At 43.8% G+C, this 15616-nt stretch overlaps 1 protein-coding gene across 3 annotated transcripts in view; it reads right to left on the bottom strand.

The window, feature by feature from the left end:
* The window catches only part of LOC147887121 (uncharacterized), a 189252-nt gene extending 181744 nt beyond the window's left edge, over positions 1–7508 (bottom strand). For all 3 annotated transcript variants that reach the window (XM_087394913.1, XM_087394915.1, XM_087394914.1), the window contains exon 1: positions 7377–7508. In XM_087394913.1, coding sequence (XP_087251039.1) covers positions 7377–7455 — 79 coding nt within the window. In that variant the 5' untranslated portion in view covers positions 7456–7508. The remainder of the gene's footprint in view (positions 1–7376) is intronic.
* Between the last annotated feature and the right edge of the window lie 8108 nt (positions 7509–15616).

The following is a 15616-nucleotide window of genomic DNA, read 5'->3' as shown; positions in this document are numbered from 1 at the left end:
CAAGTGAATTGTCTTCGAATGTCGTGACTTCTGCAAAAGTTCATGAATGCTAAAGACATATATTCACCTTTGCTGGAATGATCTACCTCTGCCTCTGCCTCTGCCTCTATCTGAAGCTGTGAATGCTTGATCATTGGAATGACCTTTGCGTGCGTGAATGGCCTGAGTCCTAAGTTCTTCACCAAGTAAGACTGACTGGAGCTCTTCCAGTGTCGAAATTTGCCGTTGAATGGCAATACTGTCGACTAGATTCTCGTATCCCTCTACTAGTCCATTCAGGATGACTTGAACCATTTATGTTGGATTCATGGTCTCTCCTGCTACTGCGAGTTGATTATTATAATCTTTGATCCTAAGTATGTAAGCATGACCAGTTTCACTGCTGTTGCAAAAACTCTGCTTGATCTGGTTTCTGAGTGTGAGAATCCTATAAGTGTTCTTCGACTCGTAAAAAGCTAAAAACATATCCCATGCTTCTTTTGATGTCTTGACTGTGTTGAGCTGTCCTAGCATGACATCTTGCACATTCTACTTGATCAAATGATATGCATACGTGTCTTTCTTGTCTCATTCTGCATGTGCTCGAGCAATGGCAAGATCTCCTACAAGTGCAAAAACTGTTGGTGTAACTAGAGATCCCGTTGTAGATCCCGCTGCTGGTGCTCTGACAACAGGTGGAGTAGAGCTATTGCTGCATGGATCGTCCAATGGTCTTGGTGTAGAACCATTGGCATACTCCCATTTGTCCTGAAGTACAAGAATGGTCTCCATTCGATATTTCCATGTGCCGTTTCGGCATGGCTTTGATTGGCTGCTTTGGAGTTCTCTCCACTATGAATGATCTGATCTACTCTGAACTAGATCTAGACCAACTGTCGAGGGTTGAAAAAGCAGCAAATAATTCCTTTTCTTTGTACATTTTAGGTGTTGGGTTAGATGCGTCGATGTAGAGACTGATGTGCGTGAAGGAAGTGGATTTGTCGGAGAGGCTCAAAAGTGTGTGATACTTGCGCCGAAATGTGCGCGTGATGTGACGAGCGTGTAGAGCATCAAAAATCGAGCGATTTTTCTTTTTGGAGCGCCCTCAAATTCTTCCTGGATCGAGAGATACGACTTAATCTAGGTGGAGGGGCAAAAAAAAGGGTGCAAAGTACTCAATGATGATGTGGCAAGGTGAGTCGTATGCAGAGCCTGTGCTTAGCAAGGAGTGTGCCTGTGAAGTAGTGATGAGGTGTCAAGTGGCTTTACATGAGAGAGAGAGAAGTGTGCCAATGGAGAGATCACTGTGCCTAGCTGATAGGGTGACATGGCAGTCAGAGGTGGCAGGTGACTCGGCTTGCTGAGGTGGCAATTGTGGGACCACTGATAATGTGGCACAAGGAATGCCTTGCTGACCTGGCAAGGTGATGTGGCAACCGATTTGGCTGTTGACGTGGCAACTGAGATGTCATGTGATGACGTGGTAGGCTTAGTGTACTCACGTGTCTTGATGACGTGGCCCTAGGCCCGGTGGGTTGTTGACATGGCACTAAGCCACGTGTCGCCAATGACGTGTTAGCTAGGATAGGACACGTGGCAGATAAGACTATGAGGGACTAACATGTGTCAAAATAAGGCTGGCCACATGGAGACCTTGTTGATAGCCGGAATCTAAGAAGATGCTAATGGAATCTTCTCAGATTTCGTCAGCTACCTTGGATTCCCGATAACTTTGCAAAAGGTTGGTGCGAGGAGCCGTCAAAGTGCGTCCTTTGCTTTGTGGGAAGAGTTACCCGTGTGGCGCATGTATGCTGCAGCAGTTGGGAGTCCCGTCTACCTACTCGGGTCGTTAGTGGGACTGTGCGCTGAGATGCTCGCTGATTGAGCTAGGGAGCAGGAGCTTGTAGTACAGAAGCTTATGAGCCGGTGTTTGGAGGAGTCGGTTGGTTGCCGATGAGAGCTCATTTGCTGGAGCTGGCTGAGGCATGACAGCTCTCGAGCGTTGATCACCGATGAGAGCTCGTTTGTTGGAGCTGGCCGAGAGTGAGTCGCAACCCGTGGAGAGCTTGCAGGTCGTTTCATGCAGGGCGTTGTGTCCCTTCGGCAAATTTGCAAATGGTTGGGTGCCTTGGAGATTGTGTTATTGAGGCGGCTAGGAGCTCGGATGCTACATAGGTGGATCGTCGATGAAGCCAGGTCTGCAATCACCTAGATGGCATTGTTGACAGGCGTTTGGCTCATTAAAGTGGAGTGCGCTTTATGCCATCCAGTGCGGGAGCAAAAGGTAGGCTAGCCAATTGATGGCGCTCAATAGAGGCTTGCAGGGGGGGTGTCTGTTGCAGATGGTCCAACACAGTGCCTTAGTTGTTGTAGGCGATGGCGCTCGCAAGCCTCTAGTTGTAGACCCGTCTAGAGAGCTTGTCTAAGCCTGAGTCGAGGCTGGAAGAGCAGTTCATTTAGAGATGTCCTTAGGTCGCCTTACTCACGCATAGATCTAAAAGAAGATCTATATCTTTCTTTCTCTCACAGAGAGGAAATCTCTCCGACTACTCTCTCTCTCTCTCAGATCTCTCACAACAGAAAGACTCTTTCTCCCTATAATCTCTCTCTTTCTCCCTATAAATCTGAGGCTTGAAAGCTCTTTACCGCAAGTCTCTCACAATCTAAAGAAATGCAAGGAACAGAATGAAGAATTGAACCGAATTTATCACTCACACTCAAGAATCTCTCTCTCTCTCAAAATACAAAGGAAGAAGAATGGACAGAAATTTTCTTTCATCAACAGAATGAAAGAATGCTCATTCAATCACTCTCAATCTCTCAATCGATCTCTCAATCACTCTCTCTCTCTCAAGGATCGCAATGCCTCAACGGAAGGCAAGGGAGCTCTAATACCATGACAAAATATGAAGGCAAGGGAGCTCTGATACCATGACAAAATATGAAGAGGGGAGAGGAGAAGAGTGGAGATGAGGAGAGAGGGCACAGCAGAGAGCACACCACAAATGACTAACTGTACACTAGATTTAGCTGAAAATATAGAATACGTACAAACCCATTTAGGGTTAGGGTTAGGGTTAGAGTTAGGACATCTAACACTCTATATGTGTCAGTGCTATGCACATGTAATCACATTATTGTGAGCTGATCTCTCAACAATTTAGGGCCAATCTAGTGTCTGGTGCAGGACGAGGGCAATCTAGCTCTTAAGTGTTGCGTTCATGTTATTTTGGTTTGATGTGGGAATTTCTTAAATGGCTGAAAATCGGGTATTTGCAGGTTATTATCTGTTTACTGCCCTTTGGTATGCCCGAAGGCCGGTTCCAGTGGTTCCCTTGCTAGGACATCACCAACTTTCTCAAGGAGGTGAGACCTATGGTTGTTCTGGATGATGCTGGGATCACAGATATCACCTTCTCTCTCAAGAGGTAAGGCTTGTGGTTGCTAAGAGAATTCAACCAAGATGTTGTGCAATGACAGCACAGGATGTGCCACAGTATATGCCTCATGAGAAACAGCCAGAGACAGAGGTACAGGACGAGATCTTGATTCAAGAACAATTATTGGCACATAGTGGTAGAGTTTCCTCGTCGCTTTTTGGATGTGATGTGGATGGACGTGGGTGAACTAGCTGATTCACCTCAGTTGATGCAACTCTACTTTTTAGTTTGAGCCGACTTCGGTTACGGCTCAGCAAAGTGTGCGTTTGGAGCATTTCCTAGTGCTCAAGAGGGGGGTACCACCTCCACTCCCTCGGTACAAAATCTTCAGATATGTAGAAGTTGCTCAGTGACATTATTGATTCACTCGAGGTACCGCTTGTTGCTGACGGTATATCTACCGTGGGACTTCTAGATCAGTGTATTGGTCACTACCAGACTATCTGTACATGGTATGTGAGTTGGTTACCTACAGCTCTACCAAATCATATATTGCATGTATATCTTGTTTATCTTGTAACCTTGAATATACAAGTACATGTAAGAAAATGATAGTCTGCCAAATCTATTGAGATGGTTTTGTGTTTGGATATGGTTTGCTATCCCAGGCTCTGCAAATCATATACATATGCAACACCAATTGTGCAGTGCAAGTTGAAGCATTGTTTATGATGCCAGTGTTACCTATATTTCTGAGAAAAGATAACATATTGTGGTCACTGTTATCGTCGAGCAGGATGCCATACCTACTAGAACAATAACAAGTGGTAAACTGCAACCATTGCCACATAATTCTAATGGCACTTGATGCCAAATTGGTTGGTTCAATTTCTATGATATTCTTGTGAATATGTGTGGTTTGGATTGTGAGCTTGAGTGATATCCGGATATACCACAGATTATGGACGGTTTCTTTCGAGCCTGCCGGGAGCCTCCAGATCAGTTCGTTTTTGCTGCATCCTACTATTCATGCTTTCCCAAAGCCACAAATCTGATTCGCACTCGTTCTAGGAGCCTTCTAGGCCAGGCGCCTATCAAAATCGCACTTTTCTAGGCAGTTTGGAGCTTCCAAGCAACTCAATTTGCTTCCAGGCAGGAGGATTTGCAGAGTCGCGCCTGCCAGAGGCTTTCCAGGGCTGCCAGACCTGATTTCCCTGTTCCAGATCTACTCGAGTGTCACTAGACAGGTCATTTTCATAAATTCGCACCTGTTTAAGCTACTCCGGGCCTCTAGAACAGAACGAAATCTTTGTTGCAAGTTGGTCTTTGTCTTGCCAAGATTCCCTTGAAGGGTATCAGCAGAGCTGCCACGACAAACTTGGCTGATTTCTCGCATTCCAACACTCCCTTGAAGGGTATCAAAGCTGCCAAGTTAGAACTATCAGCCAGAATCGGAAGAAAGGCTGCCATGGGATATTGCACTAGACTAGGATTACTTTCTGAGACTGAAACTGATGCATAGCAGGACGGCAGTACCGGTGAACAGATTATTCAGTTGGCTGATTTTGGGCTAATGCACATCAGTGCTTTTCTTGTATTTGGATGCCTTCTGAATAAATGATAAAGAAATACTGAAAGGGGCGCTAAGTTAGGGAAAATCTAGTGTCTCGTGCAGGACGACAATCTAGCTCTCGCATGTTGCCTTTGAAATTATTTTGGTTGGCTGAAAATTGAGTATTTGCAGGTTATTATCTCTTCACTGCCCTTTGGTATGCCCGAAGGCCGGCAAGTCCATCAAAAATGAAGGATGACAACAGGAAAAAGGAACAAATGCTTCTACTGTGGCCAGCACTGTGTGAGAGATTGCACAAAGAAAAGGGCGATCACAAGGAGTCGTCCAAGCAAGAGTCTGGACATGGTGGTGGGGATCTATGTGGAGCAGCCACAAGGATTCCATGTGTCACTTGGTTATTGACGGCACTGAAATGATGACGGGTTGAGATAGACTTGATGGCATGGTGCTTGGCAAGATCCAGGCTGTCCTTGGTTCATGAAGGGGACAGCTCGATGAACCCAATGGAGGTTCCAGGATTGCTCACAGTACAGCATGCCCAGAATGTTCTTCATTTTATGAGCGCAATTTGGGTGTGTTTGTGCAAGCCCTTTGTCAGGTTTCGGCTGGCCACAGACCACCAGTGTAGGCCCTGTCCTAGGGCCAAGGCCCTGACTTGTGGACTCAACGAGGTCAACCTGCTGGTCGCAAACTGCCCTACATAAAGGACACTTTGCCACTCCAAGGCCATGCATCAAGCAGCAGATCTGTATCTGTATTCCAGCTTACACTAAGCTGCATTTTAGAGCAGCATCTTGTACATGCAGTCCATGTTTTGGTGGCTTGTATACGGAAGCTCTTTTGCTGTACTTTCTCCTGTGCACATGTAGATTTCAGCTTGTCTTGCATGCGCTTGTTTTGTGTGGGTTTGAGAGAGGTGACATAGTAATGGCTCAGTTAAATCTACCCTCTATGGTGTATATGGAGTTTTGCATTGACATGAATGCCATACTGATTGCAAAATGCATCAAAGTCACATTGAAGATTATTTCCGCTGTCTAATCTCAATGTCTGCAACTTGGGTTATTTCCAAAGGTTACAAACAGTATGATGTGCAGGATATTTAAAAATTTCATCAATAAAGATGTCTCTTTGATGGGCGCTCTGCTGGTCTCAATCAAAGATCCGTGCATTCACCTCTCTAACTCTATAACTAGTTCTAACCCTAAAGTGATCATAATTATATGGGCCCTACTTGATCCAAACTTTGACGAGACATCTATCACTATATGCGAGTGAGATAGGCTAATACAGTGTCTAGTGTAGCCCAGAAAAACAATGATACTCTTAAGGAAAGACAGTTTCAAAAACCTGCTGCACTAAAATATCATTGGCTAACTAAATCGTTTCAAATCTGCCACATTAATTTTGTATCTCCCCAACACACCAACGCTTACGGGCTGAAGCAATGGAACATGCGTGGAGACACGGAAGTAGATAGACTGCATTGTATGTGCATGCTAATATATGCCAACAGCTGGAGGGTGATCCAATAAACTATAAATAGAAATACTAAAGAACGTAAACTCTAAAGATTCAGCTGAACCTAAGACTTCGCATAAAGTGAATCTAGGAAGGTGATATGGTCATCATGGCTTTGAGGTTGATTGGTCACGCCATAGAGGGTGACAAAAGTAGGATCCACCACCTTAAGGGCGATAAACGTAGAATGGATGGTCGCTCTGGCACGCACAAATATATGCATGTGTGTGGTAGCTCGCCATTGTGTAAAAGTGACGAAAAGAAAGAACTGGCACCCAAGTCAATATTATGTGCCCAAACTTAACAAAATGTAGATGTTTTAGCCCACGAACAGACAAATTGGCGATCTATGCCCAACATATCCTGAACAAACGAGGACCTGACCCACCCACTAAAAAGAACCTGTCAACCTTCTGCACATCATTGATCAGCCAATCACCAACTCTCCCTCAAACGTCTTCCAACAAATTGGTTTTTTTTGTTGTTCGTGGTCTTCGGGTCGAGTTATACCATTGAATGGCGCACGCCATTAAAGAACGATTCAACACTTTTAAGCCCTACTATTCAGTGTCAACTTGTTCTTAAATTATTATTGAAAATACTCCAGTATAGATTGCGATAGTGTGGCTTGCTAGACAATGCACAAGGGAGATTTTGTATAAAGAGCAATCATGGATGCCAAGGTTGCAGGAATTCAACTTCAGGATCATTTACACAACGATCTTCTAGGATCCAAACAACCAATCCAAGTAGACAACCCACTTTCGAGAATGATATTGCCAAGCAGTAGTCAAAAGCAACCTCGACCCTTCTGATTTGGCAAAAGCAGAGCATAGGAAAAATTGCTCTAGTTCTAGGAGAGAACGCCAAGGTAGTTGCAGCGACGACACAAAGGTAGTGGAGAAAAGAGGCGTGTGATGTACCGAGGGTGGAATTGGGCGAGCGAGGGAAAGGGCGAAGGAGAGGAGGATCGAGATCCATGGGGTGTCCATCAGAATCCATAGCTTCGATCGAAAGCTCGCGTATCCAGAACCTTAGGCGTGCAAAAGCAGGTGTCCCGGTGTAAAAGTCAAAAGCAATTCCCATCGATAATGATGATGATGATGATGATGATCTCATCACCATCATCATCCTCTCCACGACCCATTAGAGAGCCTCCCCGCGCCAACCCTGGCACTATGCAGAGCTGCCTGGTGAGAGTAGCAAATAATGAACGTTTACCGGCTGACACCTGCTGCACCGGCTGCACTGTGCACTCCAATTTCTTCCAAAGTTGTCAATGCAGCCTTCAAACCGGTTGTTCTAGTCCAACAACTCAAGGCCAGGCTAGAGATGGAGATTTTGGAAAGGCTGGCTTGGCAAGCAAATGTTGTCCAACAGGCATCCAACCTACCTGAAAACAAGGTGCTAGCAGGGCTATCGTTGGCAAGCAAATGTTGAGTCCAACAGGCATCCAACCTCATGGGGACCTGAAAACAAGGTGCTAGCAGGGCTACGATAGCCCTGCTAGCTCACCCGAGGAGCTGCTCTTATGTTCACACGAAACACGTGGTTCCCTGTCGAACGTGCAGTTGGTTTTTCTCTTAGCCCCTAATCGAGATCAAGGCAACCATGAAGAGCTATCCATGATTAGGCCTTTGGTGAACAAGCTCTAAGGGTGTTTACAAACTCGTCCACCATGGGCACTACCCACACATCATGGACAGACAAGATTGCTTAACCACAGCCCATGCAGGGCAGCTCTAGTCCATAAATACCCTAAGTGCATGTTCACGCAATGTAGTGGGTTCACAATTTTTACAAGGTTGTTTGCAAGTCAAGGCGCTCACAAGTGGGGTTTATTTCCTTTTGTAATGGTTACTTTTGGTTTAAAAACAATTATCTGGCAATCCCTTAATCCAAGGAGGCAAGAGGAAACCAAGAGTAATTATTAAGTTTTACTCGCTAGCATAGCCTCTCTGCAAACCCTAGCTGAGACTATAAACAAACTGGCAACTAGAGGTAAACATGCTTGGGAATTTCTTGGTGCCAAAATGGCCACCTACTAGTCACTCAGTATGCCTTAGTGAGCATCATGGGTCTTTCATGTGGCAATATCATTGTCTCAACACACCATCAACATCTTGATAGTATAATTGGTTGCAATGATACTGTACTATGAAGCTTTGAGAGCCAACTACTTTTGGCGCTCCCTTGATAAAAGTTGATGCAGATAGGTTTCTTGGAGCTGCAACTCATCATACTCCACATGTGAGATGTCACCTTTGAATACATATGCATCCAAAACCTTGATTGAGAATTCTTTGTCTTGTTGAGCTGTTTAAAGTTGGAATGGGTAGCCTACAACTAGATGAGACTTTTCAAGCTTGTGGATGATTCAAAAACTAAACTCTTAAACAACCTCCTCCAATGAAAACTATATTTAGTAGGTATCCCAAAAGATGATGCCATAATTTTTTAATTTGGTAGACCATTTTGAGGGAATTTCACTTTATGGTGATACAATTGCTTCCTAGAGATGCTATCATTAGTCCATGTACCCATCTAGTTGCACAATGATAAAATGGCATAGCTATACCCATCTACATCAACATGTACAAGGAAGATGTTATCCCATTAGGGCTATCATAGGATTAGCGTTGTGGTTTCTCATGCCAAATCTTTGTAGTCTTTAGCTTGAGCCTCAGTCCGCTGGAATTTTATTTATTTATGTTAGCTCATATAGAATATAGCTACTCAAGTAAAAACCTTGATAATTTGGTCGACAAATATTAATAAACGAGAGGATCCACTGTAAGTTTCTTGGATCCTCTCGTTTATTATGGAATGTAGAGGTGCATTTTCTACATTATTGGATCCTCTGTAATGGTGGATCCTCTCGTTTATTAACACAAGGTGGATCTTCTCCTTGTGAATGCATTGTACTTGATCTTGGAATGCTCTGTCTCATTGTTCCTTCTTAAGATACAAGGTGATTGAATAAGATGCCAAGCTTTACATGAACAAGGCAACTACAAACGTTTAGTGAGATGCCGACTTGATGAGGTCTATTGTAGACTTTGTTTAAACAATATAGGTGATTATTTTCATTTGTATAATTGGAAAAATTATCTAAATAGATGGAAATGAATGTGGTAGGAATATACTTGAAAGTATCAAGCATAAATTATTGGAATGTAGAGGTGCATTTTCTAGTCCAAAAGACATGTTGTGGCCCCATTATATAGGATTTTTGTGCTTTTTAACTAAGGTTCCCCCACAACAAGGGATAGCCATTTTCCTCCATGACAATGACAATCAAACTTATCGTGAAGTACAAACCTTTGATGTCGAGATCTTCTTCACCAGGCGCTTGGAGATAATTCTTAAAATGTATTATGATTGCTCCCTATTCATCATGGTTCACTTTCCCCCGCCTTCTCCTTTTCCTCTTTGATTCCTCCTTCTCCCCTTCTCACCTACCCTCTGCTCCATCTTGCCTTCTTGCCTACCCTCTACTCCTTCTTGCATTCTACCTCACCTCAATCATCTCACCCTTTCTCTCTCCTACTAGATCGAGTTTGTTACCGTGCCATCTGAGTTGGAGACCATTCTCTAGCCCTCACTATTTTGGAGTGTTGTGGCTCATTGGAGCTTTAAAAGCTACCACAACTAGCTTTCTAGAGGTCTCTTGTAGTCCTTTCAAGGTTTTGGCATTACAAGAACCTACCTCAATTATTCGATCTCTTAGTTGGTCCTTCTTCTATCCATGGGGGTCCTAGCTACTGGCTATTTGTGTAGGTTACTGTTCATAGTGCAAGCTAGTAGGAGGCCTTTCATAGGTGCCTTTGAATTTACACGCAACAATTACAGTGCCCCTTTGTGGCTCTTTAATAGCCCGCTAGGATTCTTGAAATATACATATTTCATATTAATAATGTTTTCATAATTTTGCATGATAGTTTTACTTAGAAATCGTACTTCTAAGGGTGGTGTACTAGCTTGGGATTGTTCAAAGACTACAAGGCTGGCTTGTGGTTTGTATTTTTGGGCCCTAATAGCCCCTTAGTGCTACCTAGTTGAAGCTCTAGTGGGTGGCTTTTTTAAGTTGTTCTTTGAGTGGTTGTAGCCCCACAACTAGGGCTTCTTGGCTGGTTATGGGTTTTGGTAAAGGTGTCTAGAGGTTTAAGCCTTCCTATCTTTGCTACAAGCCCTTGTCTTTTATTGGATTTTTCCTTATTCTGGCAACAACTGGGGATGTCATGGTAGCTGCCTTGAATTCAATTCCATCAATATCCTTCTTTCCCTAGTAGTTAAGCAACTGGTTAAGGTTGTAGTTTAGTCACTCTAGAACAAAGTAGTAGTGGGCAAAATTGTTAGACTCTTGCAAGGAGTCAGATATGAGATTGTTTACAAGAAAGCTTAGCATTAGAAGGGGATCACATCTAAGAGGTCACCATCTATGGGAGAGGAGTATTTCTTCTTTGGTTAAGCTCTTCAAACACCACCCAGACACTTGTGGAGTAGGGCCCTTTTTCTCTTGGCCTGCATTTGGTGTATCTCTTTGCCCTTGGTACAATGGCTTCATCGTTGAGGACATGGACACAAACCATGTCCCAATTCTCAATGATGTTCTGCTTCTCAAGGCTCTTGAAGGAGCACATGACCATCCTTAAATCCATTCGTTACTTGGTCTGCTTGGTTGCGACACTTACCCTTTTTGGGGTTTCTATTTCACCTCTACAGGAGAGGAGTAGTTAACCCCATTTCTATATGATTGTATGATGGAAGAGTAGATGTACCACATGAAGTTATGGATGGGAGCATAGGGGATAGACTTGTGGCTCAACTATGGTGCTTCAATTGCCTATTAGCTCAGCTTTACTACTGCAAGGAGTCTAGGTGTAGACATGGCAGTAGCAGTGATCTGTTTGGTGCCTGAGGTGGAGCTCATGCATCTGACTTAAACGCTTTGCCAATGCACAGACAAGTTTGGGGCATATGTTTCCTTCATGATGCAATGGGCACAAAGGGTTGGCATGGAGCCTATCATGCCGTTGGTACGCTAACGCACAGATACAAACTCCTCTCCTTCCAATCCCCCTTCAAAGTCATTCAAATCTAAGACTGTGATGTAGACTCCCACCCATAGACAAGCCCTACTCTCTCTATCCTCCTCCCCATTAGTTAGGACCATGCATGGACTTCACAATCATGCATGGAGTCAGCCACAACACCTACCGATACTTCCTCAAGAGTTGCAAAGGGCTATGGTAGGATGGGGAGTAGGTTTTATCTTGATACAAGAGTGTATGTTACGAGATCCAGGCTCCTAGTGGCTCAATGATCGATAAGAGAGTGCGAGGATTGACCTTGAAGCCATGGATATCCGATCGAGCCAAGTTCTTGTACCACTCCTCCTAAGGTAGATGCATTCAATAGGGTGACAATATGACTATAGAGTTCTTCCAAACCATTGGGCCACATTCAATTGGGATGCAGCTTCATCTGTTGTTGTGAGATACGCATGGGCAGATTCAAATGAACACGTTATTGTAGCCTAAGAGGTAGTGTGGGATCACGTTCTGTAATAGTAGTCTTGCCAAGCTTGAGCAAGTAGTTAGAAACACCGTTCACTTATGTGGACACTCTAGGAGGCCCTCAAGCACCTCCCATCTTAGAAGTGCCATGGGGAGGATGGCTTTGACCCCAGCCTTCTTTCGAAGATTTTGGGAGCTATCACCCCACTAAGATTGGCTTGTCAAGCAATTTGACTCAGGATAAATTTAACAATCATTGAGCTATGGTTGAAGGGGAAATACAAGTAAGACATTCACCAGTGGGAACCAATCACATTATTTGATATTGCATACAAGATCTTAGCCAAGGTCTTAAGCTTGCTATTGAGACATTACCTTTCTAACATCATCGATGACATGTAGATAGGACTTTTTCAAGAGTGGAGCATCTTGGACACATCTTCAACTTTTGGGAGGTAGTGGATTGGGGAGGGATAGCTTCTAGCTATCCTTCTCTTACTTACGACATGGTGGATTGGTCCTTCTTGGAAGGAACTATGCATTGATTATGCTTCTCCAATAGATGGATCATAGGGGTCTCAGCTCTGTATGCAAGGAGTTCTACTTGGTGCTTATTGGTGGCACATGGGAGAGGCATGTTCTCTATCTTGTTTGGTAAGACAAGGTTGCCCCTTTCCTTTTCATTTTTGCTAGTTGAGGCCTTGGGTTACTTTTCTCTCTCTTAGGATACAAGTCTCATTGAGATGAGGCTTTTGATTTAGCAAGAGAAGGAGCTGCTAGATTCAAAGCTTGCACATAGCTATATATGGAGGGATCAACATTGAGCCTTGAGATGGTTACGGGAGCCTTGGCTATATATTGCAAGGCCTCCAAGGATTGAAATAGCCCTATATATGGAGGGATCAACACCGAGCCTTGAGATGGCTAGGGGAGCCTTGTCTATATATTGCAAGGCCTCCAAGGATTGAATCAATTGGACCAAATTTATTGGATTTTTCATAGCAATAGAGGTGGTATGAAACTCGAAAGTTGCCTTTGGCTTTTGGTGGATTCCACAGGGGCAAATAGTGAGACACCTTAGCTACTACGTGGGTACTAATATTTTAATAGAGCAATAGATTGCCTCAATTCTAGATAGTGTTTAGTGCAAGCTTCTATATTGGAGCTCGACCAAACTCTCCATAGTAGGTATAGCTTTAACGGCCAATCAAGTGCTTCTCATCATGGCCTGGTACATAGCAACCTATTGGTGTTTTTATAGGGGGTGCAAAAGGTGCTTAGGTGCTTGGTGTGCAACTTCTTATGCTGGATCAAATAGCATGAGGAATACTAGAGTCAAAGTTGTGTGGTAGATAGTGATCATGCCGTAGGTATGGCTAGGTTTGGGCATCATTGATCTAGAGATATAGAGCTGAGCCCTCTTGGACAAGCTAGTTATGCGAGGTCCCACCCCAAGCACCAAGCCCTAAAAGCTCCTCCTTCATTGCGGCCTTCTTAGGGATACCCCACACATAGATGGACAATGGCAGTTGTCTCATTATTGGATCTTTTATAATGCTCCTCTCATAGGGAAGGGCTTCCCATTAAAGCGGAGCTTGTACAATCAAGACTCATTAGGGATAGACCTTACTTTAGGGAGGAGCTCGAGTACCAATCCCTTTTGTAGCACCCTAAGCTTTGGAAGTAGGATGGTCTTATGCTCAGACAATGGACTCAAATAGGCAGAGTGGGACAATGGCCCATCCAACCCTTTTGGGATGTGGGGTAGGCTTCTTATAGAGGCAAAGGCATGATTGGTGGGAGCCAGCTTTCATCTCTAAGGGGTAGGACAGTAGGTGAGAGAGATAGCCATAGCGATCCCTGAGACATGGTGGGTAGCACTTTAGACATGCACATAACATTTAGGGCTATCAACTTTAGCTATTCTTTTTGAGAATTTACAATTCTAAAGTGGGATGGCTATGGGTAGCACTTTAGACATTTAGGTGGCTGGGTCAATTTTCTAGAATAGGGAGAACATTTAGCGTTATGACCAAGCCTATTTTCTCAAACTCAAGCTCAGAGGGCTCCTCCAACCGGTGCCTAAGGGAGACCAAAGATGTATGGGTGTCTCAATTTGCTTCATTGGTAGATAATTAGGGTAGTAGTCAATTTTGGGAAGGAGTGGTTCATCGACCCTCCTAGCATCTTAGATCAATATGCCCCCTAGTGGGACCTTTGGATCTTCAAGGGTCGGGCCCTTCGAGAGGTCTAATGGCATTTGGGAGAGTGGTTTTCGCAATCTAGAGTAGGCTTTGTTACACATTCTAGAGTGCTCAATAGTGGAGAGTGCTCACAAGAGGGAGAGGAGAGAAGAAGAAGTGACCACACAAGAAATATCCAAAGGGGTCTTGGCCCATTGAATTTCAGCCCATCTAAGTGGTACAAAGCCATCAGGCTACTGTCCCTTTATAGATGTAGGTGAGAGCTATCTCCCTCAAGATAAGTGTGTGTGTGTGTGTGGGAGGGGGGGGGGCGAACATGTACTTGTCCATGTGTGTTTGCATGTGTGGATGTATATGTGTGTGAACTTGTACATATGCATGTGCACATGTATGTGTGCATGTGCTTGTTTGCATGTGTTTGCACATGCATATGCATGTGCATGTGCCTATGTGTATATGTCTATGCATCATGTATGATCATTGTATTTATTTGTGTGTGTATGCATGTGCATGCATTAGTGTGTGCACGCATATGAACATGTGTGTGTATTGTGTGCATTCATGTCTATGAGCACATGTGTAAGAGCACATTCATGTGAGTGCATGTGTGCATGCATGTGTATATGGATATATATATGTATATGCATATATACATTACATGCATGTATGTATATGCCTACATGAGTGCATATATGTCTATATCCCTATGTATATGTGTATGTGTATGTGTATGTGTATGTGTATGTGTATGTGCATGTGTGTGTGTGTGCATGCATGGGCACGCATGCATGCATGTGTATATGTGCATGCTAACACACATATGTGCATGCACACACACTCATGCATAAGTGCACACACACACACACACACACTCTCTCTCTCTCTCTCTCTCTCTCTCTCTCTCTCTTCCCTTTCTGAGCATGTGTATGTGTATGTGTATGTGTATGTGTATGTGTATGTGTATGTGTATGTGCATGTGTGTGTGTGTGTGCATGCGCACGCATGCATGCTAACACACATATGTGCATTCACACACACTCATGCATAAGTGTGCGCACACACACACACTCCTTCCTAAGACAATTATGGTCAAGAATGGTTGTACTTTATAGCCGATTCCAAAAAAGGAAATTTTTTTAATGGCATTTAATGAGTCCAAAAAATTGCTCTTTCCTCATCCGAGCAAGAAAAGTTGGATAATTTCTCCAACTTACTTACTGCTTGTGTGGAACAAGAAGCAAAATATAATCTCACCACTCTGCAAGGATCATCTTGTATTCCAACCATGCCTGCTAGGGAGAGATATCCTAAAATTTTGGGGTTCACTTTCTAATGTGGAAGTGGAAAAATGCAAATGCGTAGTTCTCGAAGGAGTCTCATAAACAACTTTCAAAAAGGTTAGCATTCCTTGCGCACCAACACTATCCACAATGGGTGCAA

The sequence above is a fragment of the Dipteris shenzhenensis genome, chromosome 23, assembly GCF_047967505.1.
Source record: "Dipteris shenzhenensis isolate YYH24624 ecotype China chromosome 23, Dip_SZ_1.0, whole genome shotgun sequence".
Classification (NCBI taxonomy): Eukaryota; Viridiplantae; Streptophyta; class Polypodiopsida; order Gleicheniales; family Dipteridaceae; genus Dipteris; species Dipteris shenzhenensis.
Note: the sequence above shows the minus strand (reverse complement) of the source record. Positions and strands in the feature narration are given on the sequence as shown.